This window comes from Enhydra lutris, unplaced genomic scaffold (assembly GCF_002288905.1).
Source record: "Enhydra lutris kenyoni isolate GAN:26980312 unplaced genomic scaffold, ASM228890v2 scaffoldscaffold6, whole genome shotgun sequence".
NCBI classification, from domain to species: domain Eukaryota; kingdom Metazoa; phylum Chordata; class Mammalia; order Carnivora; family Mustelidae; genus Enhydra; species Enhydra lutris.
In genome coordinates, this window is record NW_019154090.1 from 20,233,644 (window position 1) to 20,251,207 (window position 17,564).

At 49.3% G+C, this 17,564-nt stretch overlaps 1 protein-coding gene across 2 annotated transcripts in view; it reads right to left on the minus strand.

The window, feature by feature from the left end:
- Positions 1-1,960: 1,960 nt before the first annotated feature.
- The window catches only part of LOC111141759 (DEAH-box helicase 35), a 64,419-nt gene continuing 48,815 nt past the window's right edge, over positions 1,961-17,564 (minus strand). For both annotated transcript variants that reach the window (XM_022494563.1, XM_022494562.1), the window contains 6 exons: positions 16,084-16,161; positions 14,412-14,541; positions 11,185-11,266; positions 9,423-9,494; positions 7,141-7,252; positions 1,961-3,227 (listed from right to left, as the gene is read on the minus strand). In XM_022494563.1, the coding sequence (XP_022350271.1) occupies positions 3,183-3,227; positions 7,141-7,252; positions 9,423-9,494; positions 11,185-11,266; positions 14,412-14,541; positions 16,084-16,161 (519 nt within the window). In that variant the 3' untranslated portion in view covers positions 1,961-3,182. The remainder of the gene's footprint in view (positions 3,228-7,140; positions 7,253-9,422; positions 9,495-11,184; positions 11,267-14,411; positions 14,542-16,083; positions 16,162-17,564) is intronic.

Sequence of the window (17,564 nt, forward strand, 5' to 3'; positions counted from 1 at the left end):
AGAGGGCACAGGGTAACAGCTCCGTCATCCACCAGCTAGCGGACCGTCACCCTGGCTTGCCGTAGGGAGCGATGACCACGAGGACACAGGGGCAAGCCCTGCCGTGCACACTCCGACTCCTCACCCCAAGTGGCCAGCTGTATGTACACGAAACGACTGAATTGGCTATTTCCAGGTTCAATGGCAGAAAGATGAAACTGACAGGGAATCCAGAGTTCCACACCCTGTTTCAGCATGAGTTGGAAGGCTGAGGAAAAATCCAGATGAGTCACTGGAGAGTGGAAAATATCTGATCTTATCTAAAGGTGAGGTAAGGGATGTGGGGGCTGAGTTCCGCTAACTTGAATCCTTCCAACTATGTAAATGCGGGTAGTCTGCCAGCTGTTGCAGAGTTCACTAGAAAGTCAGCTGCTTGGCAAGGAAGACGCACACGGCCCCCCACCTCACTGGGAGCTGTGCTGCGTGGTGCTCCTGTCACCAGCAGGGCCCCAGTCTGTGTGGCCCACAACACAGAGGGCTCCCCGCCTTGGTGATTTCGTCAACGGGTTTTCATCATTTTTCTTTTGGATTAGTTTTAATGGAGAGACTGTTGTAGGATTGTTGGAATTCTATTTTTCCAGGGAGAACATTTCCAAGGTACCACCTAATTATCATCACCATTTTCTAAAAGAAAGAATGTTTAGCACCAGGGAAGAAAAAAAAAAAAAAAAAAAAAAAAAAATAAACTAAAGGAGACTTTGACAGTCTAACTTAAGCTTTCCAAAATGCTCACTACTATATGTTCCTCATCTTTGAAGGGCAGTCAGGTAACCTGTGGTGCACCCCCCGCCACCACCACATGACCCCCATGAACTCACTGACCAGCCCATCAGCACTGGGCCCTGCAAAGCACAGCTGAGAACAGGCTAGAAGGTGAGAGGACCCTAGACTGAGGGAAAGTGGCACCCAGCACATGCAGTGCTAACATGGGACCTCAACAGAGGAGCACAGAGCTGGGGTCCATGCATCCCACCAAGTTCACAGCCAAAGGGAAACGTTCAGCAGGGACAGGACAGAGGGAGAATATGAGCACGATCTACATCCACTAGGAAAGGGTCTTGTTATGGGGAAGCCTCTTCTGGGTGCTGCTCTGGCCTCCAACCACCACCTTGGCCTCTGCAGTCCCTCCTGCTGGGTGGTTCTTGTCTGCCTGTGCGGTCACATGTCACCAGCAGACAGGCCGGGCGCCCAAGCATTTGCTGATGGACTGAGTGGGCAGCACTGGCCCACCCTCGGGAGACGAGCTACAGCAAAGAGCTACTGGCAGAGAAAGTTCCATCTCGGACCTGCAGGACACCACCACCTTCCCCTCCCCCGTGCTTTCACAACAGCTCCTCTCCACCCTCCTACCGGAGCACCTGGCTTCAAACGAAGGCACCCCAATGCTGTCGGAGTTTCACTAAAAACACCTGAAAACCAACGAGGAGCCTGAGGCAAGTGGTCTGGCGGAGCTCTGCAGGGAGAGTCTGGGGAGCCAGGTGATCCGGCCGTGCGGAACCAGGCCGGGACGTGGCTGGCTGATGAGGCTGTGCGCTTGTTCACACACAGGAAGGGGGCCTCAGCCAGGCCGGGGCTGAGAGGCTGCAGCCTCTGAGAGTGAAGACCCCTCTCCACCCAGAAGGGCTGCCTGCAGGAGGTGGAGGCGCTGGGGCCAACGTGCCAGGCGGGATCCAGGCTCTGGGGCAAAGGTGACACCAAGCTCCCTCCTGTCTGTGCACAGCCCCCATCACCCAGCACCAGCTGTTCGCTCTCTCATTTGGGATCTCCAGTCTCCCTGCAGAGGGTGTGGACCCCGTACCTTTTCCTTCTCCCACTCCCACAGCAGCTTATCACGATCAGCCCTGGTTCTAAATTCACACTTTACAAAAGTAAGTGTTTCTGACCTCTCTATGGCAAGATCCCAATCAGAAACCGGCAAAAATTAGCACCTCTTTAGGCCTTTATTTAAACGACATCCCATGGTTTGCTCCATGAGCTCCCAGGGGCGGGCAGGCAGCCCTGATCTCGTCCACGGAGCCTGAAAAGCTGCCGCGGCGCCGGGACACAAGGCTTCTTAGCTAACGTCAGGCCCTCTCGCAGAAGTCAACGGGCCATCTTCACACACAGACCACGAGTACCACGGGTGGGAGGGAACACATTTACTTGAGGTACAAAGGTTTACTATTATTAACAAGTTATCACTATTATTTACATGTTTACAAAATGGAAATAAAAATGACATACATGTTTGGTGCCAAAAGTGGCACATCCGAACTAAGATCAGTACAAAAATAAAGTTTCAAGCCACGTGTTTTTGAAATAAAGCTCATTGAAACAGGGGAGAAATCTGCATCGGTCACGTGTTGAAATGCAAATATCATCCCCGCGAGGACACCTGGGGGCAACGATGGAACCAGCGCCTGCTGAGAGGGCGCCCGGGTTCTCGCCGAACCCAAGCAAAGAAACAAAAAATAGACAAGTTACGTTCCTGAGCTACAGAAGCTTAGAGCTTCTAAACCTGTGAATTCCTGCGGCAGAAGGCTCCCACCGGGGGTGAGCAGAGCTCACCAGCGTTCAGCTAGTGGCGGCGTCGGGATGCGGTGTCATACGCGGAGAAAGCGAAGCCCGCTTGTGAGACAGAAATCCTTCGCTAACCGAGAACAGTGCACACGAGTCCTGCCTGTCGGTCACCAAACCTTGTGAGTCTCCTGCTCATTCCACCCGGCAGCACGGCTGGGGCCCCGCCAGCGCGAGCGAAGGCAGCCCCGCACAGCCCCGCACACCCGCACAGCGCTCCAGGCCGCAGCGGCCAGCCTTCCATCCCGTGCCCCACGAAGCTGGGCCAGAACCGAGCGCCGGGCAGAAGTGGCATGCTGGGTCGGCAGGAGCGCTGCATGAACAGACAGCACGACCCTGCCTGTCCCGGCTCTGCCTGGGTGCAGCGCGGCGGGGGGGGCCTGCCCCTGTGCAGTCTCCCTGGGCTCCCAGCAAGGAGTGCAGATGCCGAGGGGAGCGAGAAGGAAAGGGCTAACGAGCGGGCTGCGGCCCACTTCAGAGCAGCGGGAGACTCCACGTGAGCTGGGGCCAGCTCGCCACCCAGGGCCGCGGGACCACAGTGTGGAGGAGAGGGTGCTAAGTCCCCTGCGGTGGCAGCCAAGCTCTGTTCACTGGTCCTGGACCTTGGCCCTTTTGGCTTTGAGGGACAGGTGCTGCAAGAGAAGAGAAACCATCAGCATTAGGGTCACTCAGACAGACAGACTGGACTTCAGCAGGACCCCCACATCAATGACCACGCCAGCGCAGCCCTCTGGTTCGCATATTGTTGGCAGATGACGTGCCCCCCAGAAAGCAATGTGGAGGGGAAAAGCCCAAGGAACGAACAAAGATGATGGGCCTTTGGAAAGGCCCAGCAGCTCAAGGCCTAGCCCGGCATGGCCGACCCTGGTCACCCAGGGCTCTGTGGGAAGGTGTCGGTGGGACACACTCTCCCTCTCCCCCAGCCCCTAGGACAGCATCACAGCCAAACCCCTGAGCTCAGGGGACTAGGCTCAGGCTGGACGTCACCTCGTGTTTCTATGAATTTCTTGCAAATGGTCAAGGAAAAGGTACCCTCCCCATAGGCACAAGGAGACCCATCATTTCACCAAGCACCTCCGTGTGCAGGCACATGTGCTCGGGGCCCTGGTCCCCACAGACCGCTGGCAAATGCACGCGAGGGAAGACACGAAGGAAAAGAACACATCCTAGTGCCACCCTTTCCCTTCAGAAACATCACTTCCCCCCCAGTATAAAGAACACAGATGCATAACGTTATAATCATGGGCATCAGATAACAGCCATTTGGGGATACAAATATACTTTATGTTCTAAAATAATCCCAGAAGTGCTAGTAATCCTAAAGCACAAGTTTAACGCAGAGTATGCAAACAGAAGCTTTTAATAACGGACTTCTGTTCACTGACTAAGGTATCCCGAGTACCCTCTCATAATCCTAAGCAAACAACCAAGAGATACCCTAGCATGCAGTGGAACGTCACATGAGGGCCTCCCAAGCTGACTGCTGGTCCCTAACATGCTCGGTGCCCAAAACCTGCACACCCACATGGGCTGAGACAGCAAGGCCACTGCTGATGGGGAACCATGGGCCCTGGAAGGACGCAGGGTGCAGGAGACATAACACACTGTCCAGAACCTGTACCCACTGACAGAGGGAATGGGACAAATGTCTCAATGAGCTGCTGGAAGTCCCTTTCCAACCACGTGTAGGGGAGAAACAACCAGTACAGTTTCTTGCAAAGGCCCCAGTTAAGAGGGTTTTGTCTAGATCCCAAGGACACCTCTGAGAATCAGGACACAAAATTAAGGACTGGAAGGCAACTCCCTAAGCAGGCCACCCTGTTCCCTCCAGCTGGGAGTCTTGTGGCATTTCCGTCATTTCTCTCCTCCCTGCACTTTACCCGAGAGGACCCCTCCAGCTACCGTTAGGCACTCCCAGCCCTCGCCTGAGCATGGGGCTGATGTCATCGTGCCTGTGCATAGGGCCATTTTTGGTGTTCGTTTCTTAGAAGAATCCAGAGTATAAACACAGCCGACTCTGGACAATTTCAGGCCTCCATACAGGGAGAGAGTGACACTCAGAAAACAACAGCAATGGAAAGTCACCCACAGTCCCAGGAACAGCGCCAGGGACCCTCTGTGGGCGGGGGGGAGGCCATGGCTTGAACAAAGGAGCGTCTACCATACATGGGTGGCCAGTGGAGACCTGCAGGGCTCTTGGGGAAATCCATCCATTCCAGACAAGTTAACAGTACAAGTACCTTTGGACTGTTCAGGTAAGAAGGGGCCAAATTCTTGGGGGGTTTCAGGGCCCTCGCCCTGTGAAGCTGTGGCACCAAATGACTTGTAAGATCCTGGCATCTCTAAAAATACTCTGATCACAGGCTGTGATCGGAATGGATCATGAGCGGAACAACAGACATCTGGAGAGAAGAGACCAATGCAGAAATCTGGGATTGTCATTTTCTTCAGATTTCTGGGGCTATTTGCTCTCACTTGGTGGGCCTGAACTGCGGTTCTGAGATGAGAAGGGAAAATGACTCAGCTTCTAGGTTAATCCTGTTCTCCAAGAGTCTAAATGGATGCTGGACAACTTTGGGTTCACCACCCCCTTGAATGCTTGCATCCTCCGGCCTGAACCACAGTGTCTCTCGGCTTCTAGCTAGAGGTTCCCCTCACTCCTCCTGGACTTCGGAAGTCCGCTGCTTCCCACCTGAGAGATTCTGTGGGAAAGACACTCTCTCACTTGGGGTGTGGTCTTGTCAGCCCAACACAGCACAGATGACACACTTGGAACGCGTCTCTGTGCCTGCGGCTGACCTGGTTTCCAGCTGAAGCGTCTATATGAGGATACATGAAGAACCATACAGGCTTGAAATACTTTTCATTTGATTGGATACCATTTAAATACTTTAAGACGGTTTTAAAAAGACAATTTCCCGGGGCGCCTGGGTGGCTCAGTTGGTTGAGCGACTGCGTTTGGCTCAGGTCATGATCCTGGAGTCCCGGGATCGAGTCCCGCATCGGGCTCCCAGCTCCACGGGGAGTCTGCTTCTCCCTCTGACCTTCTCCTCGCTCATGCTCTCTCTCACTGTCTCTCTCTTCTCTCAAATAAATAAATAAAATGTTTAAAAAAAAAAAAAAAGACAATTTCCCCTAACATTGGAGGGACAAGAAGAGCCTTCCATTTATGGGGTCATGACTCAAATGTTTCCAGGAGCTAACAACTAAAAGGGCTGCGGCACCCGGACAGCATCATTCACAGCGAGCAGCCGTTCCCCAGACCCCGCTGATGGCTGCCAAGCAGTAACGTGGGCCCAGTGCTGGCAGACTTTCTTTTTTTTTTTTTTTATTTGAGAGAGAGGGAGAGAGAGAGAGACACACACACAGCAGGAGCAGGGGGAGGGGCAGAGGGACACGCAGTCCTCTCACTGAGCAGGGAGCCCGAAGCAGGAGTCGATCCCAGGACCCTGAGAAGAGGATCTGAGAAGTCAGCCGCTTAACAGACTGAGCCACCCAGGCGCCCCTAGTGCTGGCAGACTTACCATTTCTTTTAAGAGAAACCCAAAATCTGTATTTCCTGTGAAATCTCTCAATTTTTAAATGCACCCATCAATCCAAGTTTTGGGTTGAAAACACTGCAGTCTAGTTACAAGCCCTGATGAAGTAAGAGGTTTGGACTCCCCTTTCTCAGGTAAACAGTCGTAAAACTGAACAAAGTAGCTGAAGCAACTGTTTTCCAGCACTGGGCATTATACAGCACAGGCAGTAAAAAAAGAAAAAAGGACTAATTCACAGTACAGGACACGACCAGCAACGCGGCAGACTTCAATCCGACCATATCAATAATTGCATTAGGAGTGACTGCACTAAGCACCCCAATTAAAAACATGATGCAGACCAAACGGAATGAGTCAATGAAGTTTGTGAGCCCTGATTTACCTGTTTTCACTCCAGCCTTCCAAATATAACCACCACTTAAAGATCTTGTTAGAACAATGTACGGCCTTCCCAACCCATCCCAAGGAACAGACAATTTTTTCTGTGAAAATGAAGAAAACCAAACTATCCATTTCCTCCACGAGGCTCACTGCCCTGCTGGTCCCCCACGAGGGCCTCCCACGGAATAGTATGCACAGAACGCCGACGCGGGGCAGCACCCACTGCGGTGCAAACCACCTCGGGCGTAAGCTTGCACACCAGCTCACGTGCTTGGTGAGGCCGTCATCATTAGAGAATATCTGTGCCACTCCTTGTGAACATAGTCCAAAGTGTGACAGAATTTCTTTGAAGAAAGAAAAAGCAGAGGGGGAGAGGAAGAGCCAAAGATAGATTCTTCTTTTTGTCTTTTAAGCTGGAAGGATATATTTCTAAATGCACTTCTCTATGAGCAAATGGCATAGGGCTTTCACCCAGAATGGGGGAGAGATATGGGAGCGGCCTTTCCACCCCACGCGCTATTGGGGGGATGAAACTGAGGGCACGAAACTGGAGAATCGATGTGTACTTAAAAATACAAAGAGGCAGCTAACAGGTGTTTTGAGGGATCGTCTCTATTGACCCTACCGTTCCTTGTTGATAGAAGTGGGGAGCCAGCTCCAACAGCCAAGCGGATTCGATAGCAGTCACGTCTCTCATGTAATACTTGGAGGTCTGTATAACTTCATTGTAGATAACCCTAAAAGCAGGAGAAAACAGGAATTTCCTATACCTTATGGTGAGAACCCAGAACCACAGCAAGCAGAGCTGGTGAGTTTTCCCCTTTCCCGGGACCTCCTGTGTGTACCAAATGCGCTTCCGCCTCGTGAACTGACTGGCGGGTAACATGTGCCCACTTTACAGGGGAGATCAGCCTGACATCACTTCCAGAACATCTCACTTCTCGGTGCAGGACCCTTCTGGATTCTCAGTCTGTATTTACAGAACTCTCAACAGAGCACTGACTTTATTACAAAATGTAGAAAGAAGCGAAGGCTTGCCTGATTCTGAAAAGGGATGGAAATTAACTGCAAAGAGCCACTAGGAACTTTTTAGAGAGTTGGAAATATTCTACATCTTACTTGGAGTGTGGGTGACATGGGTGTACACAGCTGTCAACACTCACTGTACATGAATTATACCACTACTTACAGGAAAACAGGAAGGGTGGGGGCCTTGCCTGAAACTGAGGTAAAAGACACCAAAAAGCCAAGAAGACAGTGTCAAATCCCCAGATTTCCGAGTGCACACAGTAGACAGTCATCAGTTTCTGAGCTATCTGAAGTGCTGACACAGGGCTTCCCTAATAACGATAAACACCCAGCCACACTGCCACTGTGCCCTCTGCGAAGCCAGCAAATGATCAGCTGCTGAAGGTCGGACCCAGTGAGAGGGAGGGGCCCTCTGCAGAGGCCGGAGGGGAAGGGTGCTCCCTTGGCACCCTGAGGTGATGGGGCTGCTTCAGGACTGGCTCTATTCTGCCACACTCTTTGCCCTTCAGGGCTCATTAGGAATGAGGCAGGAAAAAGAAGTCTCCCCACTTATGCAACTCCCAAATTAGTCAACCCAAAGTCGGCAAACCCTTGGGAAAAGATCTAGAACTGAGGTTTGCTTCCCTCTTCCAATCACTCTGCATGCTGAGGGACATAGGGCAACATTTCTAAACCCAGAACTGACTGACCACGTCTCGCCCAGCTAAGTAGCTTCTGGATCTGCAGGCGTTACAGGATAAAGTCTAATCCCTTGTCTCGGGGAAAGAGTCTCAAACTTTACCACCCATCAGAGCCACCTGGAGGGCTTGTTAAGACGGGACCCCACTCCCAGTTTCTGATTCAGAAGGGCTGGGCCCTAGCCTGGACATCTGCATTTCTCACGGGCTTCCAGGTGATGCTGATGTTTGCCTGGAGACTGCACTCTGGAAACCACTACTCCAGGGCGCCAAGGACCTCCCAGTGGACCTTTCTGCCCTCTCTTGCTTCTACCATTATCTTCCCTCCCAGGCCCGCTCACTCTCCTCCGCCTTCTCCACCGATCTGTGGGGAAGAACCAGTTATTGTTTTTAAATTTTCCAATCCACTCTGAGAGCAATATTTTTCTAAAACACAATACAAATGAATTTACTAGAAAAATGAGATTCTAAAAAGACAGATAAAACACAGACTCCAATTTTTTATTATCAAATTGGACAAAAACTTAACCGACCTATTAAAGGTCTAAATGCCTCCTCTTGGGTGCACCTCTCTTCCCTCATAGGCACAGTTCCAGACTTGCCCCCGTCACCCACCACCTTGGGCTGGCCTCTGCCCACCACACCAGGGACTCCCCACTTCCCAGACAGGAGGTTCCCTCACCTTCCCATGGCTTCGCTTCTGCCCCTTCCTCAGTGTGTACTCCCTCCACCTCCTTTTCTGCCCCAAAAGTCCTGTCTGCAGGCCCCCAAGCAAATGTCATCTCGTCCACGAAGCCACCACTGACTCTCCCTGGCAGGTGACGTGGCAGCCCCCGTGCCTTACACCCGCCCCCTCAGCGGGCCCTTCTCCTGAGCTGCTGGAATGTGTCTGCATCTGTGTCTCCATCAGGCCTGTGGCCTGGAACCCCAATCTGCCTCCACATCGCTGTGCCCAGTGTAGGGTTTAGCACCTAGTCTGTGGGTGAAGATTGAAATTTGCTGAGTACATGAGTGAGGACAGGAGTATCGCCATTTGCGTAAGGAAATCTGGTAAGAGCAGAAATTCTGTAGATGACTCAGCATAACAAAGTCGACAAATGGGTATGCCAGCTGCATGCCAGGCCTGAGGACCCAGGGATGAACAAGAACCAGGCCTTGCCTTCTGAGCAGTTACAAGGCTCAGAAGCAGACGGTGGCTTACCAGCGAGGCGGCTTCTCTGCGTAGAGGACCGAGGCAGGGTGGATATGTAATTCATGATCGTCACGGATAGTCCTTGCAAAGAGAAGAATTTTATCCAAAGTCAGTCTGAAATACTTGGAGTGAGAAAAAAAAAAAAAAAATGAAATACTTGGAGTGGGACTCTCCCACAGATGTGTTTCATATTATCAAAAACTGCATGCAGGTGGTACTTCAATCGAACAAACTATTCTCTCCATCTTCTCTAGTGCCCTGAATGTCCCCTCACCCACTGCCACTTCAGAAGTCAAGAACAAATCATACAAAAAAACAGCATGTGGCTATTCAGGAAAAAAACATGGAAAATATATACTGCTCTGCCCATGTTCATGTTTATCTTCCATATATTCTCTTTCAAAACTATCTCCTTAGGGGCGCTTGGGTGGCTCAGTGGGTTAAAGCCTCTATCTTCGGCTTGGATCATGAACCCAGGGTCCTGGGATCGAGCCCCACATCGGGCTCTCTGCTCAGCAGGGAGCCTGCTTCCCTTCCTCTCTCTCTGCCTGCCTCTCTGCCTACTTGTGATCTCTGTCAAATAAATAAATTTTTAAAAAATTTAAGAAAAAAAAAAACAATCTCCTTAGGGACAGAAATAATACATAAGGTTACCTGTACAAACTTTCCTATTAAACAAAATTAAATAGTAAAGATAAAGGCTATGGGGGATATAATAATAGGGGGAAAAGAAAGCTCCGTATTGGACTATCCATTTCTCTAAGATAATATTCCAAATGTCAAGTCAGATTTGATTCAATTTAAATCAAAAAGTAATTACCCAGCACACAACTACTAGTAAGCTCAGATCCAAGAGAGCAGCAACAGATTAGGATGCTGCTGCCCAAACCCTAATTATGGGGTGTTGCTGTGGGTGCATTAGGGAAGCGCCTCGAGCACCATGATCGAGCTCATCTCCAGCTCTGTGACAGACCAGCACCCCAGGGTCCTGGCTGTGCCACCGGGTGGCCTGAGCTGATCAACACTGAACTTCTGCCTCAAAGGGACTGACTGACCATGAAGCCGACTTCCCCTCAGAAAATAGGAACGTATTATTCTCTGAGGGGAAAAGGCTAATGACAAAATAATAAATGGAGGAAATGCAGAGAAAAGCTGGGGAGGAAGCCTTTGGACAGCTCCCATATGAAAGAACAGATGCATTTTTAAACAGGCTCGAGTGACACTCTGGACCAGAACAAGGCAAAGTCCTGAGGTTATCAGGAGGGCATGGATGACCAGGGATTTTCTGCCCAGAAAGTGGAACTGGATGACACAGGCTTCGATCTGTGGCAGGCAGCACATCCAGCACATGAAGAAACACTTCCCAACATCCAGAGAGCAACTATGGCCACAAGGCTCCACAGGTCTCTACACCAACAATGAAATGCCAACAGCCAGGGCTGTTTCTCCAGGAAAGAGCATCTCTAACGGTCCTTTCCATTTCTCTTCTTCCGTTATTAGAATGGAAATATTTCCAGCCTCCGGACTTGTAATTATCATCCTTCCACAACACACAGATGAGCTGAATATTTGAGAATCATTCCCATCAACTTAAGATATTATGCTGAAAGCTATGTAGTTAACCTCAACTCATCTTTGCAAGGAGGCAGGAGATAAAGAAAACCGATTTAACTTAATTTCTGTATTTTCCCAGCACATCAGCTTTCTATGGGGTTTGGATCATTTTTAAGATTTCTCCTTTAGCAAATGACTTCATAAAGTATCGCATTACCTATAAGCTCCAGTAGAATGAAATCTTGCTGCATTCGCAAAGAATCCTGAAACAATGCACCTCAGGACTGGATCTGGATCACCTGCACGAGGTGGCAAACAGAGTGATGGGTGAGCCCCTGGCCTGCCCTACGTTCTGCATGTTCAGACCCCAGTGCTGGGAGGCTCCAGCCAGGCTGCGTCAAACCACCTCGCAAACCTCCCCTGAACCAGCCCCAGTCCCACACCTCCCAGTGCTGGACACCAGCCCTGGCACCATCTATGGCTGTAGAAGGAAGCATGCCAGACTGTTCCTTTAACTTGGGATGCCCCAACCCCACCTGGTCACAGGGTGACAGGACCAAGGTCAAGCACCAGAACCCAAGACAGCACACCACAAGCTGGCCAGTGACACCAAGAACTTTTTTAGGAGAAAACCTTAATGTTTCTTCCATAAGACACAACATTAAAACATTATTTCTGTTGTAATAAGCTACAGCACATAATTGTTTACAATTTTTCAAATGTCCCATTTTAATTGGTGTGTCTGTATTGCTACAGTAAACATCTTCCAAGGATAGAGCCCAACCACTTGTTAGATGATTTTCACAGGATACATTCTAAGTGATTATGAAAAGGATAATACCTTGGGTGTGGCTTACAACATAGGACATTCCATCAATTCTAAGACTCACCCTTTTTTCCCCCTTTAACTTACTGAAATTAAGACAGCATTTTGTTAATTATAACTGGCAATACGTTCTTCCTAGTGGTACATAAAACAATGGCGTGCCTTACGAATGATGGCATCTTAGAGCCAATGAAATACAGTATGTTGGTAAATAAGTTTCCAAAAGGCAGTATAATTTATTAAGCCATCAGCAGTACACAAGAATGTCAGTGTCACCGCATTCTTACTGGCAATGTTTTAGCTAAAAGGTACCCCTTCTACTGCACATTTATCAATTACTATGTGTGTTTTTTTCTTTTTTTTTTTTTTTGAAACCAGTATTTTTTCTAAGCGTGCTAAATGAACTCATTCTATGATAGAGTTTTTAATTTTTCATCTCTTATGTCTGCTAAAAATACTTTTACTATTTGCTTTTTCTTTAACATCTTAGAGATTTCAAATTTGGGGGCGCCTGGGTGGCTCAGTCATTAAGCACCTGCCTTCAGCTCAGGTCATGATCTCAGGGTCCTGGGATCAAGCCCCACATCGGGCTCTGTTCGGCGGGGAGCCTGATTCCCCCTCTCTCTCTGCCTGCCTCTCTGCCTACTTGTGATCTCTGTCAAATAAATAAATAAAATCTTTAAAAAAAAAAAAAAAAGAAGAAATTTCAAATTTGTACATAATTTACTGTGTTTCCATGACTTTCTCTATTGTTTCTCAGCAAAGAACTGATAAATCTCAAATCTACATTTCTAACCAAGATCTGATCCAAGATTCAGTCTCTTCTCTCTAACTGCTACCCAAAAGAAACTTCTATGTAGAACACACATTCTTATTAGGGGAACACTGCTTCCAAAGGGATGAAAACTGGCTCTCGTGCAGGGAAGGGGTAGATCGTAGATACTGTAATGGCTGTGGCCCAGCAAGGCCCAAACCTACGTTACAAAATCTTATTTTCCCTCATGTTTAATTTCTCTTATTCGGAGGAATTTAAATTTAACATCACTTTTCTCCTGAGTGAGAGGCTGATAATGCAAAACAGGCTGAGAAACACAGATGGAGAAATAAGGCTGTCATCTGCTAGGCGACAAGCACTAAATCAGCTTCTCCCCCAATCAGCTGCCTTTGGAAGCTTCCCGTTTCTATCAATGACACCAACTTTACCCAATCACCCAGTTTCAACTCTCCCCTCTCCTGTGAGCGTCTTCACTCATCAGAATTCTGAGCATCTAATATGCCCCTCACCCCGAGCACCTGTCTCCACAGCTTCCCTGCCCTGTGCTTGCTAGGGCAACCCCACTGCTGGACTGAACCTGACCCCCACTCGAGGCCTGCTATGCGACCTCCCAGGCCCAGCCCCTCTGGGCTCCCGCCTGCATGCATTCCTATCACATCCACACCCGTCTGCCTCAAGCACTGATGGGTCTACTCCTCTAACTTAAAAGGGAACTGAAGACCTCACACCTTAGCACTCAGTCTACCCACATCAGTCTCTCCCTTCCCTGCACTGTTTTCTGAGAGTCAGAACCATGTCTTGGCCATATTGTAATCACTTGCTGTTAGGATAGAGGCAAAAATAAGGCTGAAGCGGCAGGAATGAAACTGCCCGAGTCCAACTTCCGATTCCACCACACACTCGGCGTGTGACCTTCAGCAAGTTTCTCTTTGCCTCTTCGCCCACTGATCTCATCTATCAACAGAGATACGAGCGGCACCTAGTCACTGGGTCGGTGTGTGCACTAAATGAACTCACAGCGGACACACTCAGCACACGGCCGGCCTGCTCTCGGCACTTGGGGAACGCTAGCAGGCACTCGTGGTGCCAAGGGTACCGGGCGCCAGGCGTGTGGCTGGCCCTCGATGGGCAACGGCCAAGTGAATGAGCAGAGGGGTCACCCTTCAAGAGCACACGTTATAAGCCACACAGATCTGGATCAGCTGAACCAGCTGTGCTGTCCTGAACACAATGAATTTCTCCCTAGGACTTTACAACCCATCTGTAAGCTAAGGAAAGTATCACCCACACCACACAAAGTGTCCCTGTGACACTACACCTGCCGTGGTATAACCAAGCGTGTCCTCAGTTAATGGTAGTCACGGTAACAGCCAGAAGCCAGCGACCACGGCTTATGCAGCACTCCTGTCTTACCCTAGGGACTGCTGAGGCTCAAAACAGAGACTTCATGAGTCATGTCTGCATTTGAACGTAAAATCTAATTTATATGGTAGAGCCCTAAATACTGTGCACTTAATAGCAACTTTTCTTGCAAAGCCTACATGCAGAAATTAATAAGTACGTAACATGCAATGATATGAATGCTAATGATCCTGAAGTCTTGTCAGGGCTTGTCAATTTTTTTTTCCCATTAAGAACAGCCCTAAGAAATACAAATGGACCTCCCTGGAAAAAACAAGCTACTTTTATATGCTCAGCTTTGCACCGACAAGGGCAATTCCGTGTCTGCCCGGAGGAGGTATGGAGCATGCCGTGCCCTCGCACCAGCCTCGCACGGACCATCTGCAAATACATGTCAACGGCCCAGAACGGGGTGTCGCCGGGTGTGAAGGTTTGCTCTTACCTTCGCTAGATTTCTTGGGCACTTGAAACTTGACAAGAAGCTTCTTCAACTGCTCTCGCACTGTCGCCGCTCTGACAAGACCCTTGTAATTCAGGAAATGTTCCTGACACCACTGAGAGTTTTTATTGTGCTACAGGGCAACCCAGACAGAGGAGGAGTGAGAGAAACACAGACAAGTTCTCGACCACAGCTACACTGCAAGGTGCACAGTTTCCTCTGCCCCCCTTTGCTTACTCAGTGGGACAAGACCTTCCCGTCCTAATGGGCCCCATTCTGCCCCATTCTCCTCAACGGATGCTGACTGCCACACATGCCATCGGACTGCTCTTTCGTCTAGCTTCCCGTGCCAAAGGGCAAAGGAGAACTTCCTGACAGTTACTTTCAATCTGAAATACCCACCCAAGTGGCGAGTTATCAGAAAGAACCACCTCCCTGTGGGTCCTTATAAATTAACTTTGTAAATCAACTTTCTGTGAGTTCATCATTCTAGGAGACTACAGGCGCACAATGACACTTGCCAATTTAGAAATAATTTGAAAATGACTACTCTTTATCCCCAACATTTAATTTTTCTATCAATAGTGTTTAATTTTATTCGACATTCTTAAGTAGGATCATTATGTCTTAGACTAAACTACTGCTGTGGGGATGTATCTCTGAAATTCTACTCCAAGCCAAAAAGGAAAGCATTTTGAATAAGAAAATGTCATCCACAGATTTCCCAAGAAGGCGACTATACACTAATGTGGTATAGACGTGCGCCCGCCTTCCAACGGCAGAGCGAGCTTCAGAGTGCAGATGGCAAGCTGCGCTCGTACAAATGAATTTTAACTCCTGTAACTCATAATTCATGATCTCAGTAAGAGATCAGGCTTTTCTGAAGACTGTTCATTAACTGAATCATCTCTCTTAGATCTCTGGTGAAACAAAAACCTAGTACTTCTCCTCTTCTAGAAGTATTTAAGAAACAAATACAAGATACTGAAAATCAGAAATACTTAATTCCCCTTCCCACCCTTTCCTCTACATAAGAGGCTTCTTACACTTTTCATCTTTAGAGCTCTTTTTCAGCAATTTTTGGTAAGACTCTTAAGCTGTATTATTTGCTTAGTTTTACAAAATGTTAAAAATGTTACAGAAAAACACAATAAAAATTAACAGTGCCTATGGCTAAATCCAGGTAGGGTGAGTGAACAGATGTGGTCCTCACCACACGTCCCTCACGGCCGGTCCCCGCTGGAGGAGTGGCAGCTGACACAATCTCATAAAGACACTGCTTTGAAGAATTCAACTCCACACCACACCCTCTTGGCCTCACTTATTTGGCAGAAAATAGAACAGGACTTGCTACTCAGATGTCTGCCAGTGCTGTCCAGCAGCACTGGTGGGTGTGAGACGGTAGGGAGAGGGGGCAGGCCGAGCCGTCAGCGTGCTGCTGGCGGGCCACATCTCCAGGCAGGGGACAGCCAGGGAGAACTCCTATGTTCTCCCAGGCAAAATCACACCACAAACCCAAGCCGGGGCTCCACCCGTGAGTTACAAGTACTGGCAATAATCTAACAGAGAAATGCCGAGGTCTCTCAGCCATTGCTTTATAAACTGATCTGGAACCCTCACTCCTAGATCACCCTGAGTTGGGTGGAGGGGCCTTTTGAGCGGCAGCTGTACTTACTTTGATAAACGCTTCATACACGTTGAGCATCGTGAGATGATCACCCTCTTCCACAGCAAATTTTCGGTGCACTCGAATCTGGAAAGAACAAAGCAACATTTAGAAGTCAACTCCCGTGAGCCTCTGGTACTGGGTGGTAACACTACAAGCAGAAGAGCTCATGGCTTGCAGAGTCAGAAAGACCTGGTCTGTACCCGGTCTGCACCCGGTTTGTACCCGGTCTGACTCTACCAGCTCCCCAAAACCTCAGACTGGTAATATACCTTTTCTTGGCCTCAGCTTCCTTATCTGTAAAATCAGGATTATTAAACCTATCAAGACTGCTGCGGGATTAAGAGGATTTACTCTCATACCTGCCAGAGGTATTAGGGAAGCGTCAGTGTTCTTATCTCTCTCCTCCTCTACCCAGTCCATACCATCTCTTTCAGAAGAACCTCCACCCACCCCCACCCCCGCCCCCCCACCATAGCCCCTAGAAGAATGCATGTTCCGGGAGGGCAGGTGGCCAGCTGTCTGGCACATGGGAGACACAACTCTGTATTCGGAGGCGACCACCAGCCACGCAATCCTTTCAGACCCCATCCCTCAGTTTTCCTTCCTATATTGATCCTAGGCAACACCACCCTCTTCTCACAAGTTCAAGAACTCAGCACATACAATACATAAGTAAGCAAACAAATTTACTTAGTATCTCTAGAATTTTCTCTTTCCATCAAATATCACATAATTAAAGCCTACCTACTCACCTTCCTGCCTTCCATTCATTCCTTCGTTAATAGGGACACTACCTTCTAAGCATTTGGGATATAGCAGTGACTCAAGCAGTGGTGGGAGCAAAAACCAAACAAGTAAACGAGCCAAATATGGTACAGCAGGTGGGAAGAAGGCCTAGGGGAGAACACAGCAGAGGAGAGGCCGGACCGGAGAGGAGAAACACTGTAATTCCAGACAGTGGTAAAGACATCAGGTTCCTCATCTTGAAAACAAGTCTGCCTACTCTGAGGAAGGACTATCAGAAAGCATAACAGAAAAGCAAACAAAAAAGGGAGAAAATGGACACAACCCCAGGCACAGAAGCAGGAAAATGTAATCTATCATGCTACGACTGTCAGGGAAGAAGACAACCACCCATAAGAAAGTCTCTCTCCCCACCACACGTCCAAGTTCAGCTCCTGCGTGTGCAAGGCTGCCACTTCCCACTCTTCAGGCAGGAACCAGCCGATTTCACCCTGGCCTGCCTCTGTCAGTGCGCCTCGCCTCCAGGATGCTCTTCGTAGCCTGATTTCTCTAATCTCCCTGGCACTCACTCCTTCGGCCGTGTCTGGTACCGGGGCCTCGGGCAGGGCCCTGCCATCTCCCTGGTTTGGAGTAACCCTCCACTGCCACCAAAATCAGCCTGCCGTGCCCAGGCACTGCTTCTTAGATCGCTAGTGTACCACCCAGCTTGCTCCCAGAGGAGCATGAAGGCCCATTTCCCTTAT